Below are 21695 nucleotides of genomic sequence, written 5' to 3' on the forward strand. Positions count from 1 at the left end.
TTTTGGGCTTCTGAGAGGTTTTTGGGGGGCTCCAAGGAGTTTTTTTTGGAGTTCTGAGAGGTTTGGGGGGGGTTGAGGCGTTTGGGGGGGCTCTGAGGGGTTTTTGGGGGGCTCTGAGGGGGTTTTTTTGAGTTCTGGGAGGTTTTTCGGGGGTTCTGAAAGGTTTGGTTTGGGTTCTGAGTGGGTTTTTTGGGGCTCTGAGGGGGTTTGGGGGGCTCTTGAGTGGTTTTTTGGGGCTCTGAGTGGTTTTTCTGAGGTTTTCAGAGGTTTTGGGGGGACTTTGAGTGGGTTTTTTGGGCTTCTGAGGTGGTTTTGGGGCTCTGAGTGGTTTTTTTTTTTGCTGGAAAATGGAAAGGAATCGAAATATTAAGGAACTTGTTAAATAAAATGCTCCGAAAGGCCTTGGGGAAATGGGGAGGGATCACCTGGCAGCCTCGAGACTGTTTTTTGGGGCAAGAAAAGCTCTTTTTGAGGCAAAAGAGGCTCCTTTTGAGGGGAAAATGAGCCCATTCCCACCTCCCAGCTCGGAAAACCTCAATTCCTGCTCCGCAAGGGAAATCCCGGAGCTGCAGGAGAGCAGGAGCTGCCGCAATTCCTGCTCGGGGAGCATCTCCAGAGCCCCCCAACCCCAGTTTGGGGTCGATTCCTTTATTTTCAGCTCAGATCCGAGGCTCCACTTGGCTCAGCAGCGAATTCATCCCGGATTCACCATCAACCCAGGCCGGACGCACCGAAAATTCACTTTTCTACCTTTTCTTTTTCACGGAATCGGCGCCGGAACGAGCAGGAAAACCGCCTTTTACCCCCAATGAGTCTTTATTGAGCGTCTTCTCAAGGATTTTGGCAACTTCCTCGGGGCGAGCGAGGTCAACGCAGCTCGAAGAAGTCTCCGTTTTGGCCGAGAGGCTGGAATTTCCCTCTGGAAACGCGGCTCCGCTGGATTTTTTGGCGCTGCTGCCACGTTCTCCGATCTTCTCCAGTCCCTCCTTCAACGAAGACCTTGAGGATGAATCCTAGGAGCCTCCACCATCCATCCCTCGGCCTCCAGACGCACGCGGATCCTCTCCGATCCCTCTCTGAGCTTCGCCCGAGATCTTCTCCGCTTCCCCACCACGTTCCTCAAGCCCCGACATCTCCAAGGCTTCCAAAACCACCTCTCCGGGCGCCTCCGGGTTCTCCGGCTCCGTTTGCCGCCGGTTCCCTTCGTTTTGAGCCGTTGCGGTTGGAGTTTCCGGGTGGCTTTTGCTTTTATGGGCAGTGACGTTGTCTTTCTTCTCGAATTTCTTGCCGCAGACGTCGCAGGAGAATTGGTAGAAGGAGTCGGCGTCGTGTTTCTTCATGTGCCAGTTGAGCGAAGCTTTCTGGCGGCAGGTGAAGCCACAGATCTCGCACCTGGAGGAGACGGAGAGGGATTTAGCGGAGAAAAAAGGAAAAAAGGGATTAAAATGAAGAGAGAACGGCCCCTCATCTCCATCCTCCGTGTCTTTACGGTGGAGAAAATGGAATGGGATTCAACGGAGAGGAAGGAAAAAGGCATTAAATCCAAAGGAGAAAGGTTCCACCTCCTCATCTCCGTCCTCCACCTCCTCATCTCCGTCCTCCACCTCCTCATCTCCGTCCTCCACCTCCTCATCTCCGTCCTCCACCTCCTCATCTCCGTCCTCCACCTCCTCATCTCCGTCCTCCACCTCCTCATCTCCGTCCTCCACCTCCTCATCTCCCTCCTCCACCTCCTCATCTCCCTCCTCCACCTCCTCATCTCCCTCCTCCACCTCCTCATCTCCCTCCTCCACCTCCTCATCTCCCTCCTCCACCTCCTCATCTCCCTCCTCCACCTCCTCATCTCCCTCCTCCACCTCCTCATCTCCCTCCTCCACGTCTTCATGGTGGAGGAAACGGAACAGGATTGAGCAGAGAGGAATGAAAAAGGGATTAAAATGAAGAGAGAAAGGCCCCACCTCATCTCCATCCTCCACGTCTTAATGGAAACCACCAACCTGCACCCTCCGGGCCAAGAAATGCCCCCTGCTCGTTAAATCCCAGCTCGTTAGGCCTTCCCTAATCAATCCCGCGCCCTGAAGGTGCTGGATGGGGCAAAGCGAGGGCTCCAGCGGAGGGGAAGAGGGGAAGGGGGAGCGGAGGGGGAAGGGCGCTCACTGCAGGGGCTTCTCTCCCGTGTGGATGCGCCGGTGGATGAGGAGGTTGCTGCTGGTGCGGAAGGAGCGAGCGCAGAACTCGCAGATGTAATCGCGCTTGTCTGGGGGCCGAGAGGAGAACCAGGGGGTTAGAGGCCTCGCTGCCCCTCGAAACGGCCTCACCGCCCCTCGGAAACTGCTCCTTTTCGAGAACCCCCCTCGAGAATTGCTCCTTTTTGAGAACTCCCCCTCAAGAATCCCCCTTGAGAATCCCCCTTGTTCCCCCTCAGAATCCCCCTTGTTCCCCCTCAAAAACCCCCTTTTCCCCTCAAAAACCCCCCTTTTCCCCCCTCAAAAATCCCCTTTTTTCCCCTCAAAAATCCCCCTCAAAATCCCCTTTTTCCCCCCTCAAAATCCCCTTTTCCCCTCAAAACCCCCTCGTTCCCCCTCAAAAATCCCCCTCAAAATCCCCTCGTTCCCCCTCAAAAACCCCCTCGTTCCCCCTCAAAAACCCCCTCGTTCCCCCTCAAAACCCCCTCGTTCCCCCTCAAAACCCCCTCGTTCCCCCTCAAAACCCCCTCGTTCCCCCTCAAAACCCCCTCGTTCCCCCTCAAAAACCCCCTCGTTCCCCCTCAAAAACCCCCTCGTTCCCCTCAAAAACCCCCTCGTTCCCCTCAAAAACCCCCTCGTTCCCCCTCAAAAACCCCCTCGTTCCCCCTCAAAACCCCCTCGTTCCCCCTCAAAATCCCCCCTTTTCCCCCTCAAAACCCCCCTTTTCCCCCTCAAAACCCCCCTTTTCCCCTCAAAACCCCCCTTTTCCCCCTCAAAATCCCCCTTTTCCCCCTCAAAATCCCCCTTTTCCCCCTCAAAACCCCCCTTTTCCCCCTCAAAAACCCCCCTTTTCCCCTCAAAATCCCCCCTTTTCCCCTCAAAACCCCCCTTTTCCCCCTCAAAAACCCCCCTTTTCCCCCTCAAAAACCCCCCTTTTCCCCCTCAAAATCCCCCCTTTTCCCCCTCAAAATCCCCCTTTTCCCCCTCAAAATCCCCCTTTTCCCCCTCAAAATCCCCCTTTTCCCCCTCAAAATCCCCCTTTTCCCCCTCAAAATCCCCCTTTTCCCCCTCAAGACCCCCCTTTTCCCCTCAAAACCCCCCTTTTCCCCTCAAAACCCCCCTTTTCCCCCTCAAAACCCCCCTTTTCCCCCTCAAAAACCCCCCTTTTCCCCCTCAAAATCCCCCCTTTTCCCCCTCAAAATCCCCCTTTTCCCCCTCAAAATCCCCCTTTTCCCCCTCAAAATCCCCCTTTTCCCCCTCAAAATCCCCCTTTTCCCCCTCAAAATCCCCCTTTTCCCCCTCAAGACCCCCCTTTTCCCCTCAAAACCCCCCTTTTCCCCTCAAAACCCCCCTTTTCCCCCTCAAAAACCCCCCTTTTCCCCCTCAAAATCCCCCCTTTTCCCCCTCAAAATCCCCCTTTTCCCCCTCAAAATCCCCCTTTTCCCCCTCAAAATCCCCCTTTTCCCCCTCAAAATCCCCCTTTTCCCCCTCAAAATCCCCCTTTTCCCCCTCAAAATCCCCCTTTTCCCCCTCAAAATCCCCCTTTTCCCCCTCAAGACCCCCCTTTTCCCCTCAAAACCCCCCTTTTCCCCTCAAAACCCCCCTTTTCCCCCTCAAAACCCCCCTTTTCCCCCTCAAAACCCCCCTTTTCCCCCTCAAAACCCCCCTTTTCCCCTCAAAACCCCCCTTTTCCCCTCAAAACCCCCCTTTTCCCCCTCAAAATCCCCCTTTTTCCCCTCAAAATCCCCCCTTTTCCCCTCAAAATCCCCCCTTTTCCCCCTCAAAACCCCCCTTTTCCCCCTCAAAACCCCCTTTTCCCCCTCAAAACCCCCTTTTCCCCCTCAAAATCCCCCTTTTCCCCCTCAAAACCCCCCTTTTCCCCCTCAAAACCCCCCTTTTCCCCCTCAAAACCCCCTTTTCCCCCTCAAAACCCCCCTTTTCCCCCTCAAAACCCCCCTTTTCCCCCTCAAAACCCCCCTTTTCCCCCTCAAAACCCCCCTTTTCCCCCTCAAAACCCCCCTTTTCCCCCTCAAAACCCCCCTTTTCCCCTCAAAATCCCCCCTTTTCCCCCTCAAATCCCCCCTTTTCCCCCTCAAAATCCCCCCTTTTCCCCCTCAAAATCCCCCCTTTTCCCCCTCAAATCCCCCTTTTCCCCCTCAAAATCCCCCCTTTTCCCCCTCAAATCCCCCCTTTTCCCCCTCAAATCCCCCCTTTTCCCCCTCAAAACCCCCCTTTTCCCCTCAAAATCCCCCCTTTTCCCCCTCAAATCCCCCCTTTTCCCCCTCAAATCCCCCCTTTTCCCCTCAAATCCCCCCTTTTCCCCCTCAAATCCCCCCTTTTTCCCCTCAAAACCCCCTTTTCCCCTCCCACCCCCCTCGTTCCCCTCCCAAACTCAGCGGCCCCTCCCGGGGCCTGTTGAGGCCGTGGCCCCGAGCAGGAGCCGAGGAGCCGAGTTTGGACCCATGAGGGGCTCTGGAGGCCCCCGACTCACCGCTGTGCAGCTTCTCGTGCTCCTTGAGGTGCTTCTTGAAGTTGAAGGACTTGCCGCAGGTGGGCTCCGAGCAGGCGAAGGTTTTCTGGTGGACGTGCTGGTACTTCTTGTGGTGCTGCCACGTTTGGAGGAGCAAAAGGAGAAGAAAAGGAGTCAAGAAGAGGCTCTCGTGGAGGACGAAGCCCAAAAGCACCTTCCAGCCACCGTTCTCCTTCATTCCATTCCCTGAAGGACGTGGTGGGACTCCAAGCGACCTCCGGCACCCCCAGCGGCTGCTAAAAACGAAGCCTCCAACCCTTTTTTCCCGGTCAAGAGGGTCCAACCCAACCCAGGTGGAGGGTTTCCCGAGCCCCCGGTGGCCCCAGAAGAAATGGGGAGCGAGAAGGACGCTCGGGCCCGGCCCCATTGGGATTTTGGAGCCGCCTCGAAGCCTCACGTTCAGGTACTGGCGGTTGGAGAAGAGCTTCCCGCAGCCTTCGAAGTCGCACAGGAGGATCTCGCGCTTCGCCGCCTTCCTGAGGAGAACAAGATGGAGAAAAAAACCATCATCGGGGAGAGAAAAGAGCCAGAAAAGTGGCGGCTTTGGGACTTCTCGGCCTCGTTCTCCCATCAGAAACCTCCTTGGAGAAGACCAAGCCTTGAGAGCCGCCTCCTCCACCTCCTCCTACCTGATCCTCTTGGGTCCGATCTGAGCCACGTCCTCGTCCCACCCCTCCGTTCGCCTCTTGCAGCTGCAACGAGAGAAAGAAACATCTGGAGTGAGGCCAGAGGAACATCTGGAGCGAGGCCGAGCTCCTCCAACCCCGCGGCTGATGCCTCCTCCGAGCAAATTCCGCATCAAAACCATCTCCCACAAGACCATTTTGGGAATTCCCTCGCTTCTTTCTCCCCGTCGGAGCAGGAAACGGACGCGCAGATGCTCTAATTAGCGTTAACGAACACGCAGACGCTCTAATTAGCGAGATCATCTTTATTGCTCGTTACAGAAGGTCTTTTACACGAGTTTAGAGGCATCTCAGAACATTCGCGGTGCCACCAGCCTCCTAGGATCCACGATTTATCCAGACTCTGCGGGAATAGACGTTGATTTTGGGTTGAGGGCCTGAAATTAAAGAGAAATTAATTAAAAAAAACCCAAGCCGGGCGTGTGGAGGGAATTAAAAAGATCGTTTAACGAAGGACGAGGCTGGGCCTCTTGGCTCGTGGTGAAATCACCTTTAGAAGCAAGAAGACGATGGACGCGCCGAAGCTCTTGCTCAGCTTTTATCTCCGTTTCTCAGGTCGTTAAGACAAAAGAAGGTGGAAAAATCAATTAAAATGGCTTCTCTAACGAAGCTCGGCCTTAAAACGAGCGGCGCAGACTCAAATTTAGGGATTAAAGCTCCGTGGTTGCCCAGGAAGGTCAACGATTCCTTTCATCGGAAGCTTCCAGAGCTCCAAGGCTCCTCAGAGGGACTTTTGGAGCTCGGGACGCGAAGATTTTGAAGGAAAAGAGCAAAAAGCTCCAAAAAATTCCAGAAGGACGTAAAAAATCCTGGTTTTAATTCTTTTTAGGCCTTGAAAAGGACCATGTTGGCCGTTAGACTTGATGATCTTGGAGATCTTCTCCAACTTTCACGATTCCGTGATTTTTTGAAGACCTATCAAGCTTTTCCTCCCCCTCAGAGCGGATTTGAGGGCCTGGTGGCCTCAAACCAGCGATGGAGAAGGAGAAGAAAAGGAAAAATCATATTTACCGTCACGTTTTCCTTTGCTGAGATGGTTTCCAGGTAGACGTTGGCTCTTCCAGCGAAGCACGAGGCCGTTTCAGAGCTACGAGGAGGCAGGAAGGGGTTTAGCTCCAAAAAAAGGAGGAGAAACTTCTATTTAAAGTGGAAAAAACCTTCCTGGAGAAGGTGGACGCTTACCTGATGAGGTTGGCACGTGCGGTTCCATCTTGTTTGAGATCCACGATGAGAAGACGCCTTCCAAGACGATTTTCGTGGTCATTCCAGCCAATTCCCATCAGAAAAAAAGGTTTTAACGCCCTCGTTGGAGGGAAAAAAGCGTAAAATCCAGCAAGGAGACGCCTTCTCGTCCACCAGCTTCTTGATTGAACATCAACCTTGGTTCCATTTTCTTCGCCCAGTGAGGATTTGGGTTTATTTTGAGGGGAAAACGGAATTTTGAGGCCCTTGGACCAGGATATTTTGAGCAGAAAACAGAATTTTGAGCCCCTTGGACCAGGAAAGAATCATCAGACCCTCAAGAGAGACGAACGCTCGCTCATTAACTCCTCGTGGTTGGTATCAAAGCAGCTTTTGAGCGACCCTTGAGGTCGGCGCCGCAGTTGGTGGCTCCTCAAGGGCTTCCAGCTGGAGAAACTTCGTTTCCGTAGGTGGAACACGTGGACTTCTCACACCTGGAGGCTTCTCAGAAGCTTCAGCGCCCACCACGACGGTGGTTTGACCCCCCAAGACGCAATAACCGCTCGTTAAGCCCCCGCTGAGAAGATCCACGTGGTAGAACCCAAATTCCAAGACGCAACGAGGCCAAGGAACGTGGTTCCACCTTGGGGACGAGGAGAGTTGTCCACGGGGACACCTGGTTCCCGTGTTTCCCAGGCCTTGGACGTGGTTCCTGGTTGAGTTGGATGGTTCCCACCAGGCTTTCCAGCTCCAATTAGCTCCAAACTGCTCGTTTGGTGGCCACGGAGACACGGATTCTCCAAGACCAGCCCTCAGCACTCACCTGGGTTGTCCGACCTTCTCCTCCGAGGAGCTGAAGCCGCTAGAACTCGGCTCGTTGGGGGGTGGCTCCTCCTTCACAGGTTTCTTCCGGGTTTTGGGGTGGCCTTGGCGCCGCGGGGGCTCGGAGTCACTGCGGGAAGGAGGACACGAGAGACGTGAGAAGGTTGAGGTGGCTTGGAGGGGTTTTGAGATGGTTTTGAGGGGGTTTTGAGGGGGCTGGAGGTGGTTTTGAGGGGGTTGGAGGTGGTTTTGAGGGGGTTTTGAGGGGGTTGGAGGTGGTTTTGAGGGGGTTGGAGGTGGTTTTGAGATGGTTGGAGGTGGTTTTGAGATGGTTGGAGGTGGTTTTGAGATGGTTTTGAGGTTGTTGGAGCTGGTTGGAGGTGGTTTTGAGGTGGTGGGACGTGGTTCAAGATGGTTGGACGTGGCCAGAGGTGGTTTTGAAGGGGCCGGAGGTGGTTTTGAGATGGTTTTGAGGTTGTTGGAGAGGGCTTCAGGTGGTTTGGAGGGGGCTGGAGGTGGTTTTGAGGTGATTTTGAGGGGGCTGGAGGTGGTTTTGAGGTGATGGGACGTGGTTCGAGATGGTTGGACGTGGCTGGAGGTGGTTTTGAGGGGGTTGGAGGTGGTTTTGAGGGGGTTTTGAGGGGGTTGGAGGTGGTTTTGAGGGGGTTGGAGGTGGTTTTGAGGGGGTTGGAGGTGGTTTTGAGGGGGTTGGAGGTGGTTTTGAGGGGGTTGGAGGTGGTTTTGAGGGGGTTGGAGGTGGTTTTGAGATGGTTTTGAGGTTGTTGGAGCTGGTTGGAGGTGGTTTTGAGGTGGTGGGACGTGGTTCAAGATGGTTGGACGTGGCCAGAGGTGGTTTTGAAGGGGCCGGAGGTGGTTTTGAGATGGTTTTGAGGTTGTTGGAGGGAGCTTCAGGTGGTTTGGACGGGGCTGGAGGTGGTTTTGAGGTGATTTTGAGGTTGTTGGAGCTGGTTGGAGGTGGTTTTGAGGTGATGGGACGTGGTTCGAGATGGTTGGACGTGGCTGGAGGTGGTTTTGACGGGGCTGGAGGTGGTTTTGAGATGGTTTTGAGGCTGTTTGAGGTGGCTGGAGGTGGTTTTGAAGGGGCTGGAGGTGGTTTTGAAGGGGCTGGAGGTGGTTTTGAGATGGTTTTGAGGTGATTTTGAGGGTGTTTTGAGGGTGTTTTGAGGGTGTTTTGAGGGTGTTTTGAGGGTGTTTTGAGGTGATTTTGAGGTGATTTTGAGGTGATTTTGAGGTGATTTTGAGGTGGTTGGAGGTGGTTGGAGGTGGTTGGAGGTGGTTTTGAGGTTGTTGGAGCTGGTTGGAGGGTGTTTTGAGGTGATTTTGAGGGTGTTTTGAGGTGATTTTGAGGTGATTTTGAGGTGGTTGGAGGTGGTTGGAGGTGGTTTTGAGGTTGTTGGAGCTGGTTGGAGGGTGTTTTGAGGTGATTTTGAGGGTGTTTTGAGGTGATTTTGAGGGGGCTGGAGGTGGTTTTGAGGTGGTGGGACGTGGTTCAAGATGGTTGGACGTGGCTGGAGGTGGTTTTGAGGGGGCTGGAGGTGGTTTTGAGATGGTTTTGAGGTTGTTGGAGGGGGCTTCAGGTGGTTTGGAGGTGGCTGGAGGTGGTTTTGAGATGGTTTTGAGGGGGTTGGAGGTGGTTTTGAGGGGGTGGGAGGTGGTTCGAGATGGTTGGACGTTGCTGGAGGTGGTTTTGAGGTGATTTTGAGGGGGCTGGAGGTGGTTTTGAGGTGATGGGACATGGTTCGAGATGGTTGGACGTGGCTGGAGGTGGTTTTGAGGGGGTTGGAGGTGGTTTTGAGATGGTTTTGAGGTTGTTGGAGCTGGTTGGAGGTGATTTTGAGGTGATTTTGAGGTGATTTTGAGGTGATTTTGAGGGGGTTGGAGGTGGTTTTGAGGTGGTGGGACGTGGTTCAAGATGGTTGGACGTGGCCAGAGGTGGTTTTGAAGGGGCCGGAGGTGGTTTTGAGATGGTTTTGAGGTTGTTGGAGAGGGCTTTAGGTGGTTTGGAGGGGGCTGGAGGTGGTTTTGAGGGGATTTTGAGGGGGCTGGAGGTGGTTTTGAGGGGATTTTGAGGGGGCTGGAGGTGGTTTTGAGGTGATGGGACGTGGTTCGAGATGGTTGGACGTGGCCGGAGGTGGTTTTGAAGGGGCCGGAGGTGGTTTTGAGATGGTTTTGAGGTTGTTGGAGGGAGCTTCAGGTGGTTTGGACGGGGCTGGAGGTGGTTTTGAGGTGATTTTGAGGTTGTTGGAGCTGGTTGGAGGTGGTTTTGAGGTGATGGGACGTGGTTCGAGATGGTTGGACGTGGCTGGAGGTGGTTTTGACGGGGCTGGAGGTGGTTTTGAGATGGTTTTGAGGCTGTTTGAGGTGGCTGGAGGTGGTTTTGAAGGGGCTGGAGGTGGTTTTGAAGGGGCTGGAGGTGGTTTTGAAGGGGCTGGAGGTGGTTTTGAAGGGGCTGGAGGTGGTTTTGAAGGGGCTGGAGGTGGTTTTGAAGGGGCTGGAGGTGGTTTTGAGATGGTTTTGAGGTGATTTTGAGGGGGTTGGAGGTGGTTGGAGGTGGTTTTGAGGGTGTTTTGAGGGTGTTTTGAGGTGATTTTGAGGTGGTTGGAGGTGGTTGGAGGTGGTTTTGAGGTTGTTGGAGCTGGTTGGAGGGTGTTTTGAGGTGATTTTGAGGGTGTTTTGAGGTGATTTTGAGGGGGCTGGAGGTGGTTTTGAGATGGTTTTGAGGTTGTTGGAGGGGGCTTCAGGTGGTTTGGAGGTGGCTGGAGGTGGTTTTGAGATGGTTTTGAGGGGGCTGGAGGTGGTTTTGAGGTGATGGGACGTGGTTCGAGATGGTTGGACGTGGCTGGAGGTGGTTTTGAGGGGGCTGGAGGTGGTTTTGAGATGGTTTTGAGGCTGTTTGAGGTGGCTGGAGGTGGTTTTGAAGGGGCTGGAGGTGGTTTTGAAGGGGCTGGAGGTGGTTTTGAAGGGGCTGGAGGTGGTTTTGAGATGGTTTTGAGGTGATTTTGAGGGGGTTGGAGGTGGTTGGAGGTGGTTGGAGGTGGTTTTGAGGGTGTTTTGAGGGTGTTTTGAGGTGATTTTGAGGTGATTTGGAGGTGGTTGGAGGTGGTTTTGAGGTTGTTGGAGCTGGTTGGAGGGTGTTTTGAGGTGATTTTGAGGGTGTTTTGAGGTGATTTTGAGGGGGCTGGAGGTGGTTTTGAGGTGGTGGGATGTGGTTCAAGATGGTTGGACGTGGCCGGAGGTGGTTTTGAAGGGGCCGGAGGTGGTTTTGAGATGGTTTTGAGGTTGTTGGAGGGGGCTTCAGGTGGTTTGGAGGGGGCTGGAGGTGGTTTTGAGGGGATTTTGAGGTGATGGGATGTGGTTCGAGATGGTTGGACGTGGCTGGAGGTGGTTTTGAGGGGGCTGGAGGTGGTTTTGAGGGGGCTGGAGGTGGTTTTGAGGGGGCTGGAGGTGGTTTTGAGGGGGCTGGAGGTGGTTTTGAGGGGGCTGGAGGTGGTTTTGAGGGGGCTGGAGGTGGTTTTGAGATGGTTTTGAGGCTGTTGGAGGTGGCTGGAGGTGGTTTTGAGATGGTTTTGAGGTTGTTGGAGGTGGCTGGAGGTGGTTTTGAGATGGTTTTGAGGTTGTTGGAGGTGGCTGGAGGTGGTTTTGAGATGGTTTTGAGGTTGTTGGAGGTGGCTGGAGGTGGTTTTGAGATGGTTTTGAGGTTGTTTGAGGGGGCTGGAGGCAGTTTTGAGAGGGTTTGAGGTGGTTTGGACGTGGTGGGACCTCATTTGGACGTGGTGGGACCTCATTTGGAGCCCCAGCCCATAGATTCCTCCCCAGAAGCTCCGAATGCTCCTCACCTGTCCAGAGACGGCTGGTAGTTCTCATCACGTAGGTCATCAGTGTAGGCGAGATCATCGTCTTCCTCCTCCTCCTCCTCCTCGTCTCCTTCCTGGAGCTCCACCTCCTGCTCTTCTTTCTCCTCGGGGACGGACTCTGCTTTCTCCTCCCTGCTGGACACACTGAGGGGACACAAAGATCCAAGTCAACGACTTTTCTCGTGGAAGATCTTAGTTGGAAGGTTGGTGGTTGGTTGGAGACCTCAAGGGGATGAGAAGGAGGCTCCAAACGAGACCTCCAGCTCTGGAAAGACCCGCGAGACGCTTGGAGAAGACTCAACACTCACCTCCCGTCACCTTTCGCTGTGGTTCCCGTCTCCGATGGAGCTTGAGGAGCTGCAAGGAGACAAGAGGAGTTGTGGAAGTTGAAGCCAAGGAAGGTTGAGATGGAATTGGAAGAGGAGAAGGACAGGGGGGGAGGATCTAAAGAAGGTTTAGGAGGCTGGGGGTGGGTTGGGAAGGACCCTCGTGGTGTGTCCTGCTTGACCAGAAGGAACAAGGAGCAAGTGGCTCCAAAATCCTCAACTGGAAGAACCTCAGGGAGAAGAAGAGAAGAACCTCAGGGAGAAGAAGAGAAGAACCTCAGGGAGAAGAAGAGAAGAACCTCAGGGAGAAGAAGAGAAGAACCTCAGGGAGAAGAAGAGAAGAACCTCAGGGAGAAGAAGAACCTCAACTTAGAAGGAGAAGACCCTCAACACCTTCTCACTCACTTTCCTACACGGAAAAACTGGGTTTTCTCCTCTGGGTTTCAATCTGGATGAACACCAAGAGCTTCAGCTCCTGGAAAACACCAAGAGCTGCATCTCCACGGGCCTGGTGAGGGCTTCTCAACCTCCGAACTTTGCTCTTCCAAGGGGAAGGAGAAGATGGAGAAGCTCCAGGCTTGGTTTGGGGTAGGAACAAGCCTGGTGGGAGTCAAATCTGGTTCTTCTTCCAGGAAAAAAACATGGAGATTTGGTTCAGGTGAAGGTGCCACCACGGTGGGTGGAGATGACGGGGCTGAGGGATCATCGGAGGTGGCGGATGCGCCCTTGGGATTGGGAGAAGAGCTGAAGACGAGGAACCAGGAGAGAAACGATGGAGAAGAGGACACGGAGCTCACCTGAGGTGCCACCATCACCACCAGCTCCAAGATCTTCTCTCTGGTCAACGTTGCTTGCTGGAGCTTCTCCTCCTGGTTCGGTGGCTTCGGGAGCCAGGCCTGCTCGCCGAAGCGAGCGCCGGCGGGGTGGGGACCTTCTCCTCGAGTTCTCCTCTTGATCTTCTCCAGCAGGACGCGCCGCGGGGTCGGCGGGGACACCCCAGGAGAAGCTGTGGCCGGCCACGCATTCCCAAACCAACCGGGAGGCTCCACCCGGGGCCTTCAGGTCGGGGATGAAGCCGCACTCCTGGCTGTGCCGGTGGGACAGGACCACGAGGTCCTGGAGAGCCTCAGCGGGGAGGAACCACGGCTCCGGCGCACCTGGAGGCACCAAGAGCATGAAAAGCACCACGAAATGGTGGGGTTGGTGCTTTTCCATGAAGAAAAAGCGACTTGGTGGGACGTCGGCAAGGGCTTCCTGTCTACTTCGTCACCGGCTTCTCCAAACCCTGATGGTTCGACCATATGAAGAAGCTTCTAGAGTTTTAGCAGCTCCCAGAACTTCAAATTGCTCCTCAAGACCCTCCCGGAGCTCCTCAAGACCCTCAAACTGTTCTCTAAAACCTCCAATCGATCCCCAAAATCTCAACTGATTGTTCCCTAAAATCTCAAATTGTTCTCTAAAGCCTCCAGCTGATCCTCAAAATCTCAAATTGGTCCCTAAAATCTCAAATTGTTCCTTAAAATCACAAATTATTCTCCAAAACCTCCAACTGATCCTCAAAATCTCAAATAATTCTTCTCCAGAACCTCCAATTCTTCTCTGAAACCTCCAATTCTCCAAAATCTCCAATCGATCCTCAAAATTTCAAATAATTTTTCTCCAAAACCTCCAATTCTTCTCCAAAACCTCCAACTGATCCTCAAAATCTCAAATAATTCTTCTCCAGAACCTCCAATTCTTCTCTGAAACCTCCAATTCTCCAAAATCTCCAATTGATCCTCAAAATTTCAAATAATTTTTCTCCAAAACCTCCAATTCTTCTCCAAAACCTCCAACTGATCCTCAAAATCTCAAATAATTATTCTCCAAAACCTCCAATTCTTCTCCAAAACCTCCAATTCTCCAAAATCTCCCATCGATCCTCAAAATTTCAAATAATTCTTCTCTAAAACCTCCAATCGCTCCCCAAAATCTCAAATAATTCTTCTCTGAAACCTCCAATTCTCCAAAATCTCCAATCGATCCTCAAAATTTCAAATAATTCTTCTCCGAAACCTCCAATTCTTCTCCAAAACTTCCAAGTGATCCTCAAAATCTCAAATAATTCTTCTCTGAAACCTCCAGTTCTTCTCTGAAACCTCCAATTCTCCAAAACCTCCAATCGATCCTCAAAATCTCAAATAATTCTTCTCCGAAACCTCCAATTCTTCTCCAAAACCTCCAATCAATCCTCAAAATCTCAAATAATTCTTCTCTGAAACCTCCTATTCTTCTCCAAAACCTCCAATTCTCCAAAATCTCCAATCGATCCTCAAAATCTCAAATAATTCTTCTCCGAAACCTCCAATTGATCCTCAAAATCTCAAATAATTCTTCTCCGAAACCTCCAATTCTTCTCCAAAACCTCCAATTGATCCTCAAAATCTCAGCTAATCATCCCCAAAACCTCCCAATCTTCTCCAAAACCTCCAATTCTTCTCCAAAACCTCCCAATCTTCTCCAGAACCTCCAATTATCCTCAAAATCTCAAATAATTCTTCTCCAAAACCTCCAATTCTTCTCCAAAACCTCCAATTGATCCTCAAAACCTCCAAATCTTCTCCAAAACCTCCAATTGCTCCTCAAAATCTCAACTAATCATCCCCTCAAACCTCCAATTCTTCTCCCAAGCTCTCAGCCCCAGGTTCTCCAGCTCCTGGCGCCCTCTCCAAGCTCCCTCTCCAAGCAGAACCTTCTCCCTTCCCCCCGAAACCCTTTTGGAGCCGACTCCGCGGGGGCTTTGGGGCTGGAGGCTCCTACCTGGGCCGCGGACGCCGCCCTGCGAGCTGTACCTGGTGGGAAAAGGAGGAGCTGGACAAGTTAATTGGGATTTTTTTGAGGATTTGGAAGGGTGGGAAGAAGGTTTTCTTCCTTCTCGCACCTGTCGAGGAGGAACTGGGCGAGCTGGGAGTGGAGGGCGAAGCCGAGCTGCTCCTTGAGGCGCCGCCACCGCTCCAGGTGGCCCCCGATGCGGATGCGGCACTTGCTGCGCCGGGCGTCCAGCTCGCGGCGACGCTGCCGCCGCGCCGAGTCCCGCGGCCCCGCGCCGCGGCCACCGCCTGCGGCCTCCATGGCGGCCGCCGGGGACGCTGAGGAGGGACACGGAGAGGGATGGAGGACGGGGGGACGACGGGGAGCAAGGTGGAGGGGGGAGAAGGGACATGGGGACAATTAGGAGGAAGGTGGAGGGGGGATGAGGGACATCGAGGTGGGATGAGGGACGTGGGGATGAGGAGGAGCAAGATGGAGGGAGGAGGAAGGACATCAAGGTGGGATGAAGGACGTGGGGACAATGAGGAGGGACACGGAGGTGGAAGGAGGGACATGGAGACAATTAGGAGGAAGATGGAGGTGGGAGGAGGGACATGGAGGTGGGATGAAGGACGTAGGGGGACATGGAGGTGGGAGGAGGGACATGGGGACAATTTGGAGGAAGATGGAGGTGGGAGAAGGGACATTGAGGTGGGATGAGGGACATGGAGGTGGGATGAAGGACGTAGGGGGACACGGAGGTGGGAGGAGGGACGTGGGGACAATGAGGAGGGACATGGAGGTGGGATGAAGGACGTGGGGACAATGAGGAGGGACACAGAGGTGGGAGAAGGGCCGTGGGGACAAGGAGGAGCAAGATGGAGGGACGAGAAGGGACATGGAGACAATTAGGAGCAAGATGGAGGGGGGATGAGGGACATCGAGGTGGGATGAAGGCCGTGGGGACAAGGAGGAGGGACATGGAGACAATTAGGAGGAAGATGGAGGTGGGAGAAGGGACACTGAGGTGGGATGAGGGACATGGAGGTGGGATGAAGGACGTAGGGGGACACGGAGGTGGGAGGAGGGACGTGGGGACAATGAGGAGGGACATGGAGGTGGGATGAGGGACATGGGGGGACACGGAGGTGGGAGCAGGGCCGTGGGGACAAGGAGGGAGGACACCGAGGTGGGATGAGGGACACCAAGATGGAGGGAGGACATCAAGGTGGCTCCATGGGGGGGGTGACGGGGGACATGGGGGGGGTTGGAGGGATCCCCTTGCTGCTCCCCAAGCCCCGCCCCTCCTCGAAGCCCCGCCCACCGTTCACACCTGTCCACAGGCCCCGCCCCTTATCCACAAGCCCCGCCCCTCACCCACCAACCTGTTTCATTGGCTCCTCCATAAGCCACGTCCCCTCAGCGGAGCCTCATTCCCACAAGCCCCGCCCCCTCCCTATGGCCACGCCCCTTAGCCCCGCCCCTTTAAGCCCCGCCCCCTCCGTGCCTTAAAGCGCGGGGGAAGCGGAACCCACCCCCTCATCCCCAACCCCCCCCACCCCCCCCACCCGGTGCCGCCGCCTTGCCGCCCCCCTCCCTTTCTCCCTCCCCCCCTCGCCGCTCCCGAACCTTCTCCGCGGGGCCTCGCCGCGCCTCAGAGCGAGCCGGTGGCCCCACCCCGCCGCCGTGCCCCCTTTAAGAGCCGGAGGAGGGGGGCCCTCCCCCCCATCGCTCCCCCGCCGCTCACAGAGACGGCGACAAGATGGCGGAGGCACCGCCTCCTCCTCCTCCTCCTTCCCCGCCCGCTTCCCGCCCGCCGCGACCGGAAGGCGGGAAAGCGGCCCTGGCGCGGGGGGTGACGGGAGTTGTAGTCCTGGAGCGCTAATGTAGGAGGCCTTGGCGCAGGGGTTGATGGGAGTTGTAGTCCGGGCGCGCTAATGTTTGAGGCCTTGGCGCGGGGGGTGATGGGAGTTGTAGTCCTGCCATGACAACATGGAGGACGGAGGGAGCAGCCCTGAGGAGAAGGACTTGGGGTGATGGAGGAGGAGAAGCTCCACGTGAGGATTTTTCATGAATTTTTCTCTTTTTGGCCAAGAAGAGGTGGGTTTTTCTCTTTTTGGCCAAGAAGAAGGTGGAATTCCCCTTTTTTTGGCAGAGAAATGGTGAATTTTCCTCTTTTAGGCCAAGAAAAACGTGAATTTTCCTCTTTTTGGCCAAGAAAAGGTGGAATTTCCCTTTGTTTTAGCAGAGAAATTGCGAATTTTCCTCTTTTTGGCCAAGAAAAGGTGGAATTTCCAATTTTTGGCAGAGAAATTGTGACTTTTCCTCTTTTTGGCCAAGAAAAGGTGGAATTTCCCTTTGTTTTGGCAGAGAAATGGTGAATTTTCCTCTTTTTGGCCAAGAAAAGGTGGAATTTCCCTTTGTTTTGGCAGAGAAATGGTGAATTTTCCTCTTTTTGGCCAAGGAAAAGGTAGAATTCTTTTTTTTGGCAGATAAATGGTCAATTTTTCTCTTTTTGGCAAAGAAGAAGGTAGAATTTCCCTCTTTTTGGCAGAGAAATTGTGAATTTTCCTCTTTTTGGCCAAGAAAAGGTGGAATTTCCCTTGTTTTGGCAGAAAAATTGTGAATTTTTTTCTTTTTGGCCAGGAAAAGGTGGACTTTCCATTTTTTGGCAGAGAAATTGTGAATTTTCCTCTTTTTGGCCCAGAAAAGGTGGAATTTCCCTTTTTTTGGCAGAGAAATTGCGAATTTTCCTCTTTTGGGCCAAGAAAAGGTGGAATTTCCCTTTGTTTTAGCAGAGAAATTGCGAATTTTCCTCTTTTTGGCCAAGAAAAGGTGGAATTTCCCTTTGTTTTGCCAGAGAAATTGCGAATTTTCCTGTTTTTGGCCAAGAAAAGGTGGAATTTCCCTTTGTTTTGCCAGAGAAATTGCGAATTTTCCTGGTTTTGGCCAAGAAAAGGTGGAATTTCTCTTTGTTTTGCCAGAGAAATAGTGAATTTTCTGCTTTTTGGCCAAGAAAAGGTGGAATTTCCCTTTGTTTTGCCAGAGAAATTGCGAATTTTCCTTTTTGGCCCAGAAAAGGTGGAATTTCCCTTTGTTTTGCCAGAGAAATGGTGAATTTTCCTCTTTTTGGCCCAGAAAAGGTGGAATTTCCCTTTTTTTGGCAGAGAAATGGTGAATTTTCCTCTTTTTGGCCAAGAAAAGGTGGAATTTCCTCTTTTATTTTGCAGCAGCAGCTTTTGGGCGTTGTCCACTCTCGGTGGCTACTGGCCTCCTCACCCTCTGGGCACCAAACAGAAGCGCCTTTCATTCTCCTCCGCCTGCCAGGACATTTTTTACATGCCTTGTGGGACACAAAAGTCCTTTCTTCTCCCCCAGGACGTGAAGAACCGAGAGCCCACAGGTTCCTCTTCCTCCATCACCCCCTGGTTTGCTCCAAAACGACTCAACAGGAGCCAACAAGGCGTGTTCACGAGCCAAAAAGTCAACGTGGCCCTTGGGCTTCATCCAAAGTGGTGGAACCACCAGGGAGGGAGGGGTCCTGCCCCTCAGTTCTCCTCTGGTGAGACCCAACCCGGAGTCCTGGGTCCAATTCTGGGGCCTCCGCACAAAAAGGACACGGAGATGATCCAAGAGCTGGAGAAGCTCCTGTAGGAGAGGTTCAAAGAGTTAAAGCTCTTCAGCCTGGAGCAGAGAAGGCTCTGAGGACACCTCGGAGTCTTCCGTGTCTCATCCCTGGAGGTGCTGGATGGGGCTTGGAGCAACCAGATCCAGTGGGAGGAACTGGATGGGCTTTAAGGTCCCTTCCAACCCAAACCCTTCCATGATTTTAGGAAACGGCACCAAGAATAATTTGAATTTTGGTGTTGGAAACAGTAGGAAACAGGGTTGGATTCAATGATCTGTGGTTGGACTCAACGTTCTATGGTTGAACTCAATGTTTTATGGTGGGATTGGATGATCTATGGTTGGACTGGATGATCTAAAAGGTCTTCTCCAACCTAGTAATTCTCTAAAACAACTCCAACCACTAAACCACATTCGATAGCGACTCTTTGAAGTGAAAAATGACCCTTTTTTAGACCTTTCCAAACCCACGTCACTTCATTTCACCTGAAACCCCCCCCCGAGAAGGTCCAAAAGGAGCTGGATTCCTATTTCTGGTGCCAACATCGCCTCGTTGACCTCCTGAGATCCAGGTCGACGTCGTTGGGGTCTCGTTTTGGGCTTTTTTCAAGTTTTTCTCACAAACGTGAGTAATTTTTTGAGGTTTTCTTGTTCTGCGAGGAGGAAACAAACTCTCTGGGGTTTGTTTCTTGGTTTCACCAGGGGCTTTAGGGGAAAAGAGTCTTTTCCAACCTGGCGATTCGATGATTTTATGAAAAAGAGAGTCCGGGAAAAGGTCAAAAATGGAAAGAATGTAGAAATAATAAATGAAGTTGGAAAAATACGTGATCGTGGGAAGGTTGGAGTTAAAATTGAGAGCGAACGCAGGCTGGGATGTGAAAAAAGGAGGAAAAAAAAGAGATTTGAGGACAATAGCAGCACTGTGTCCGCGTCCGGCCGCGCCAAGAGGGTTTTGAGGTGGATGAGGAGCTTCTCGGCTCGGTTTTAGCACCTCCCGGCGCCGGGAGTTGCCGTCGGTGGCACCGGGGATGGCGGAAGCTGCTCCCAACGCAGGTCTGGGAGCACCAAAAGCTTCTCCAGGAGCTCCAAGAGGCGGCCTGGATGGGTTGGAGACGGGGGGTTGGGTGGGATGGGATCTCAGGTGGGTTCCGAGGGCGCTTCCTCCAGGATGGCGTCTCCAGCGGCTTCGAGGTTCAGCGCAGGAGAAGACTCGGCTGCGGGAAAAGCAAGAGTGGAAGCTGCGGGTCTTCTTCTAGAGGTCGACGCTGGGGTTAGGGGGGTGGATGGAGATGAAAGAGCCGGGAGGAGGAGAATGGAAGAGGAGAAAAGGGGGTTGGGGTGGGTTGGAGAAGATGGGATGAGGTCAGGAAGCCAAATTTGTGGATCTAGAGAGGGTTCTAGAGGGGTGGTGACCATCTCTGATGGTTGGAGAGGATGGAATGAGGTCAGGAAGCCAAATTGGTGGATCTAGAGAGGGTTCTAGAGGGGTGGTGACCATCTCTGGTGGTTGGAGAGGATGGAATGAGGTCAGGAAGCCAAATTGGTGGATCTAGAGAGGGTTCTAGAGGGGTGGTGACCACCTCTGATGGTTGAGGTGTGAAGGAGAGGATGAGATGAGGTCAGGAAGCCAAATTTGTGGATCTAGAGAGGGTTCTAGAGAGGTGGTGACCATCTCAGGTGGTCGGAGAAGATGGGATGAGGTCACCCAACCCTAAAAATCCTTGGAAGGTGGTGGCTCCGAGTTCCTCGAGAAGCTTTGTGGGGATCCGAGAGCTCCGGGAGCTCCTCCTGCTTCTGGTCTCTTCCCAGATCTCCCCCTCAAGTGCATCAAGGAGAAGAAGGTCCCCATCGGGGTCACCTTGGTGGTGGCCGCCTTGCTTCTGGCCATCATTGCCCTGGCGGGTAAGGAGGCGAAGCCAACCCCACCCCAAGAAGAAAACCCAGCGGCCTGAGGCCCCCCGACGTCTTCTCCTCCTTTTCCAGCTAAGAAGTGTCCGTCTTGTCCCCCCTGCTCCTCTCCCAGCTGCCTGGAGAACTGGATCGGCTACAAGGAGAAGTGTTTCTACTTCGTGGAGGACCAAGGAGATTGGAACGAAGCTCAGAAGTCCTGCCGCTCGCTCGGTGGCCACTTGGCCACCATGGGGACCCACCAGGAGCTGGTGAATCCCGGAGGAACCAGGGGCTGGGCGGGTTCGGGAAGGAGAGGTGGGATCCTCCTGGTGGGAGAAGCAAGAAGGACCACGTGGTGTTTGGATTTTATCTTCTAGGGGTTCCTCACACGCTACGGGGCTTCCTCGCAGCACTGGGTTGGTCTCCGCAGAGAAGACGCCGGCCCTTGGAGGTGGCTCAACGGATCCATCTTCAACGACTTGTAAGTCGTCGTCTCCTCGGGGAGAACCCGTCCACCTCCTGGGCCGGGAGGGGTCGAATTAAATGAGGTTTCGTTAGTTAATTGGATTAATTTCAATGAGCTAAGAGGAGGGTCTTGTACAAGGACAAGCTGAGAGGAGTTGGGGTTGTTCAGCTTGGAGAAGGCTCCAAGGAGACCTTGGAGCAGCGTCCAGTATGGAAAGAGGCTCCAGGAGGGAAAGAGGCTCCAGGAAACCACCTGGAGGTGTTCAAGGTGGGGTTGGATGGAGCTCGGAGCCACCAGATCCTGTGGGAGACGTCCCTGCGTGGACCTGGCTGGGTTTTGAAGCCCCTTCCAACCCAACCTATTGCGTCAATCCCCGATTCTACGATTCAGAGAGCAACTCAGCTCCGAGATTTGCTCCACAACCCATGGATTCGCGTGGCCTAGAAGCTCTTGGGACCAAGCGATGGACAATTGTGGAGCAGGAGCGGGGTTCTGCTCCTCGCTGGTGATTCCATTCCCTTCCCGTTGAGTTTTCCTTGTGTTCTTGGAGCAGGTTCAGCATCCGAGGGGATGGACCTTGCGCCTACGTCGACGCTGACGGGATCGGCAGCGACCGGTGCTCGCGATTTAAACCCTCCATCTGCAGCCACCCCCAAACCCACCTCGCTGGGATCCAGAAGGTTCCAGAAACCCTTTGGAATTCCAACTGAAATTTCCTTCTGGTGGAGAAGATCAACCACCCGCTTCTCCAAACCCCGCGAAGCACGACGGCGTCTCCTGACGGGACCCGTTTAGCTTCTAAAGATTGAAACTCCTCCCTCTCTCCTGACCAGCTCCCCAAGAAGGCGACGTTCACCTCCAATCTCTTCACGGCCCTTCCCCAAAACCATGAGTTTCACCTCAAATCTTCTCAAATTTCTGGAATGTTCAACAGAAGGAGGAGATGGAGCTGGTGGAACAGGCCCAGAGGAGGCCACCACGATGATCTGAGGGCTGGAGAACCTCCCGTACGAGGCCGGGATGGGAGAGTTGGGAGTTTTTCAGCCTGGAGGAGACTCCAAGGAGATCAGGAGATCTTGGAGATACACAGGACGTGGATCTGGATGGTCTTGAAGGTCCCTTCCAACCCAAACTAGTCGATGATTCTTGAAGAAGAACGTCGACCTCTGAAGAATAAACAACTTCTCTTAAAAAGAGTCACAGAATCATCGAGGCCGGAAAAGATCTTTAGGGCCGTTGAGGCCGACGCTGCCAACTCCCCCAAGACACTGTGTTCCTTGGATTTGGGGGTCCCCTCTTGGATTTCAGGGGGTCC

At 53.6% G+C, this 21695-nt stretch overlaps 2 protein-coding genes across 9 annotated transcripts; one reads left to right on the forward strand and one right to left on the reverse strand.

Moving 5' to 3' along the window:
* Positions 1–163: 163 nt before the first annotated feature.
* ZNF692 (zinc finger protein 692) lies at positions 164–15142 on the reverse strand. 8 transcript variants are annotated; one of them, XM_069881955.1, is made up of 11 exons: positions 14528–14733; positions 14407–14438; positions 12405–12764; positions 11590–11638; positions 11264–11425; positions 7408–7536; positions 5346–5408; positions 5114–5192; positions 4678–4792; positions 2158–2257; positions 165–1392 (listed from the first exon to the last, which is right to left on the reverse strand). In XM_069881955.1, exons 1-11 carry the CDS (start codon positions 14716–14718, stop codon positions 1014–1016), a joined length of 1659 nt encoding a protein of 552 aa, XP_069738056.1. In that variant the 5' UTR covers positions 14719–14733; the 3' UTR covers positions 165–1013. The 8 variants fall into 8 exon arrangements, 5 of the variants coding, with proteins under 5 accessions (XP_069738055.1, XP_069738056.1, XP_069738058.1 ...); XM_069881957.1 differs by lacking the exons at positions 14407–14438; positions 14528–14733 and adding exons at positions 13992–14053; positions 14094–14231 and having other exon boundaries at positions 166–1392; positions 12405–13948; XM_069881954.1 differs by lacking the exon at positions 14407–14438 and having other exon boundaries at positions 164–1392; positions 14528–15040.
* A 3726-nt stretch (positions 15143–18868) lies between these two features.
* LOC138734379 (C-type lectin domain family 2 member B-like) lies at positions 18869–21587 on the forward strand. The gene is made up of 6 exons (XM_069882009.1): positions 18869–19077; positions 19834–19926; positions 20008–20183; positions 20292–20395; positions 20934–21060; positions 21214–21587. Exons 1-6 carry the CDS (start codon positions 19053–19055, stop codon positions 21514–21516), a joined length of 828 nt encoding a protein of 275 aa, XP_069738110.1. The 5' UTR covers positions 18869–19052; the 3' UTR covers positions 21517–21587.
* The last annotated feature ends 108 nt before the right edge of the window (positions 21588–21695 follow it).

The sequence above is a fragment of the Phaenicophaeus curvirostris genome, unplaced genomic scaffold (assembly GCF_032191515.1).
Source record: "Phaenicophaeus curvirostris isolate KB17595 unplaced genomic scaffold, BPBGC_Pcur_1.0 scaffold_73, whole genome shotgun sequence".
In the NCBI taxonomy this organism is placed as follows: Eukaryota; Metazoa; Chordata; class Aves; order Cuculiformes; family Cuculidae; genus Phaenicophaeus; species Phaenicophaeus curvirostris.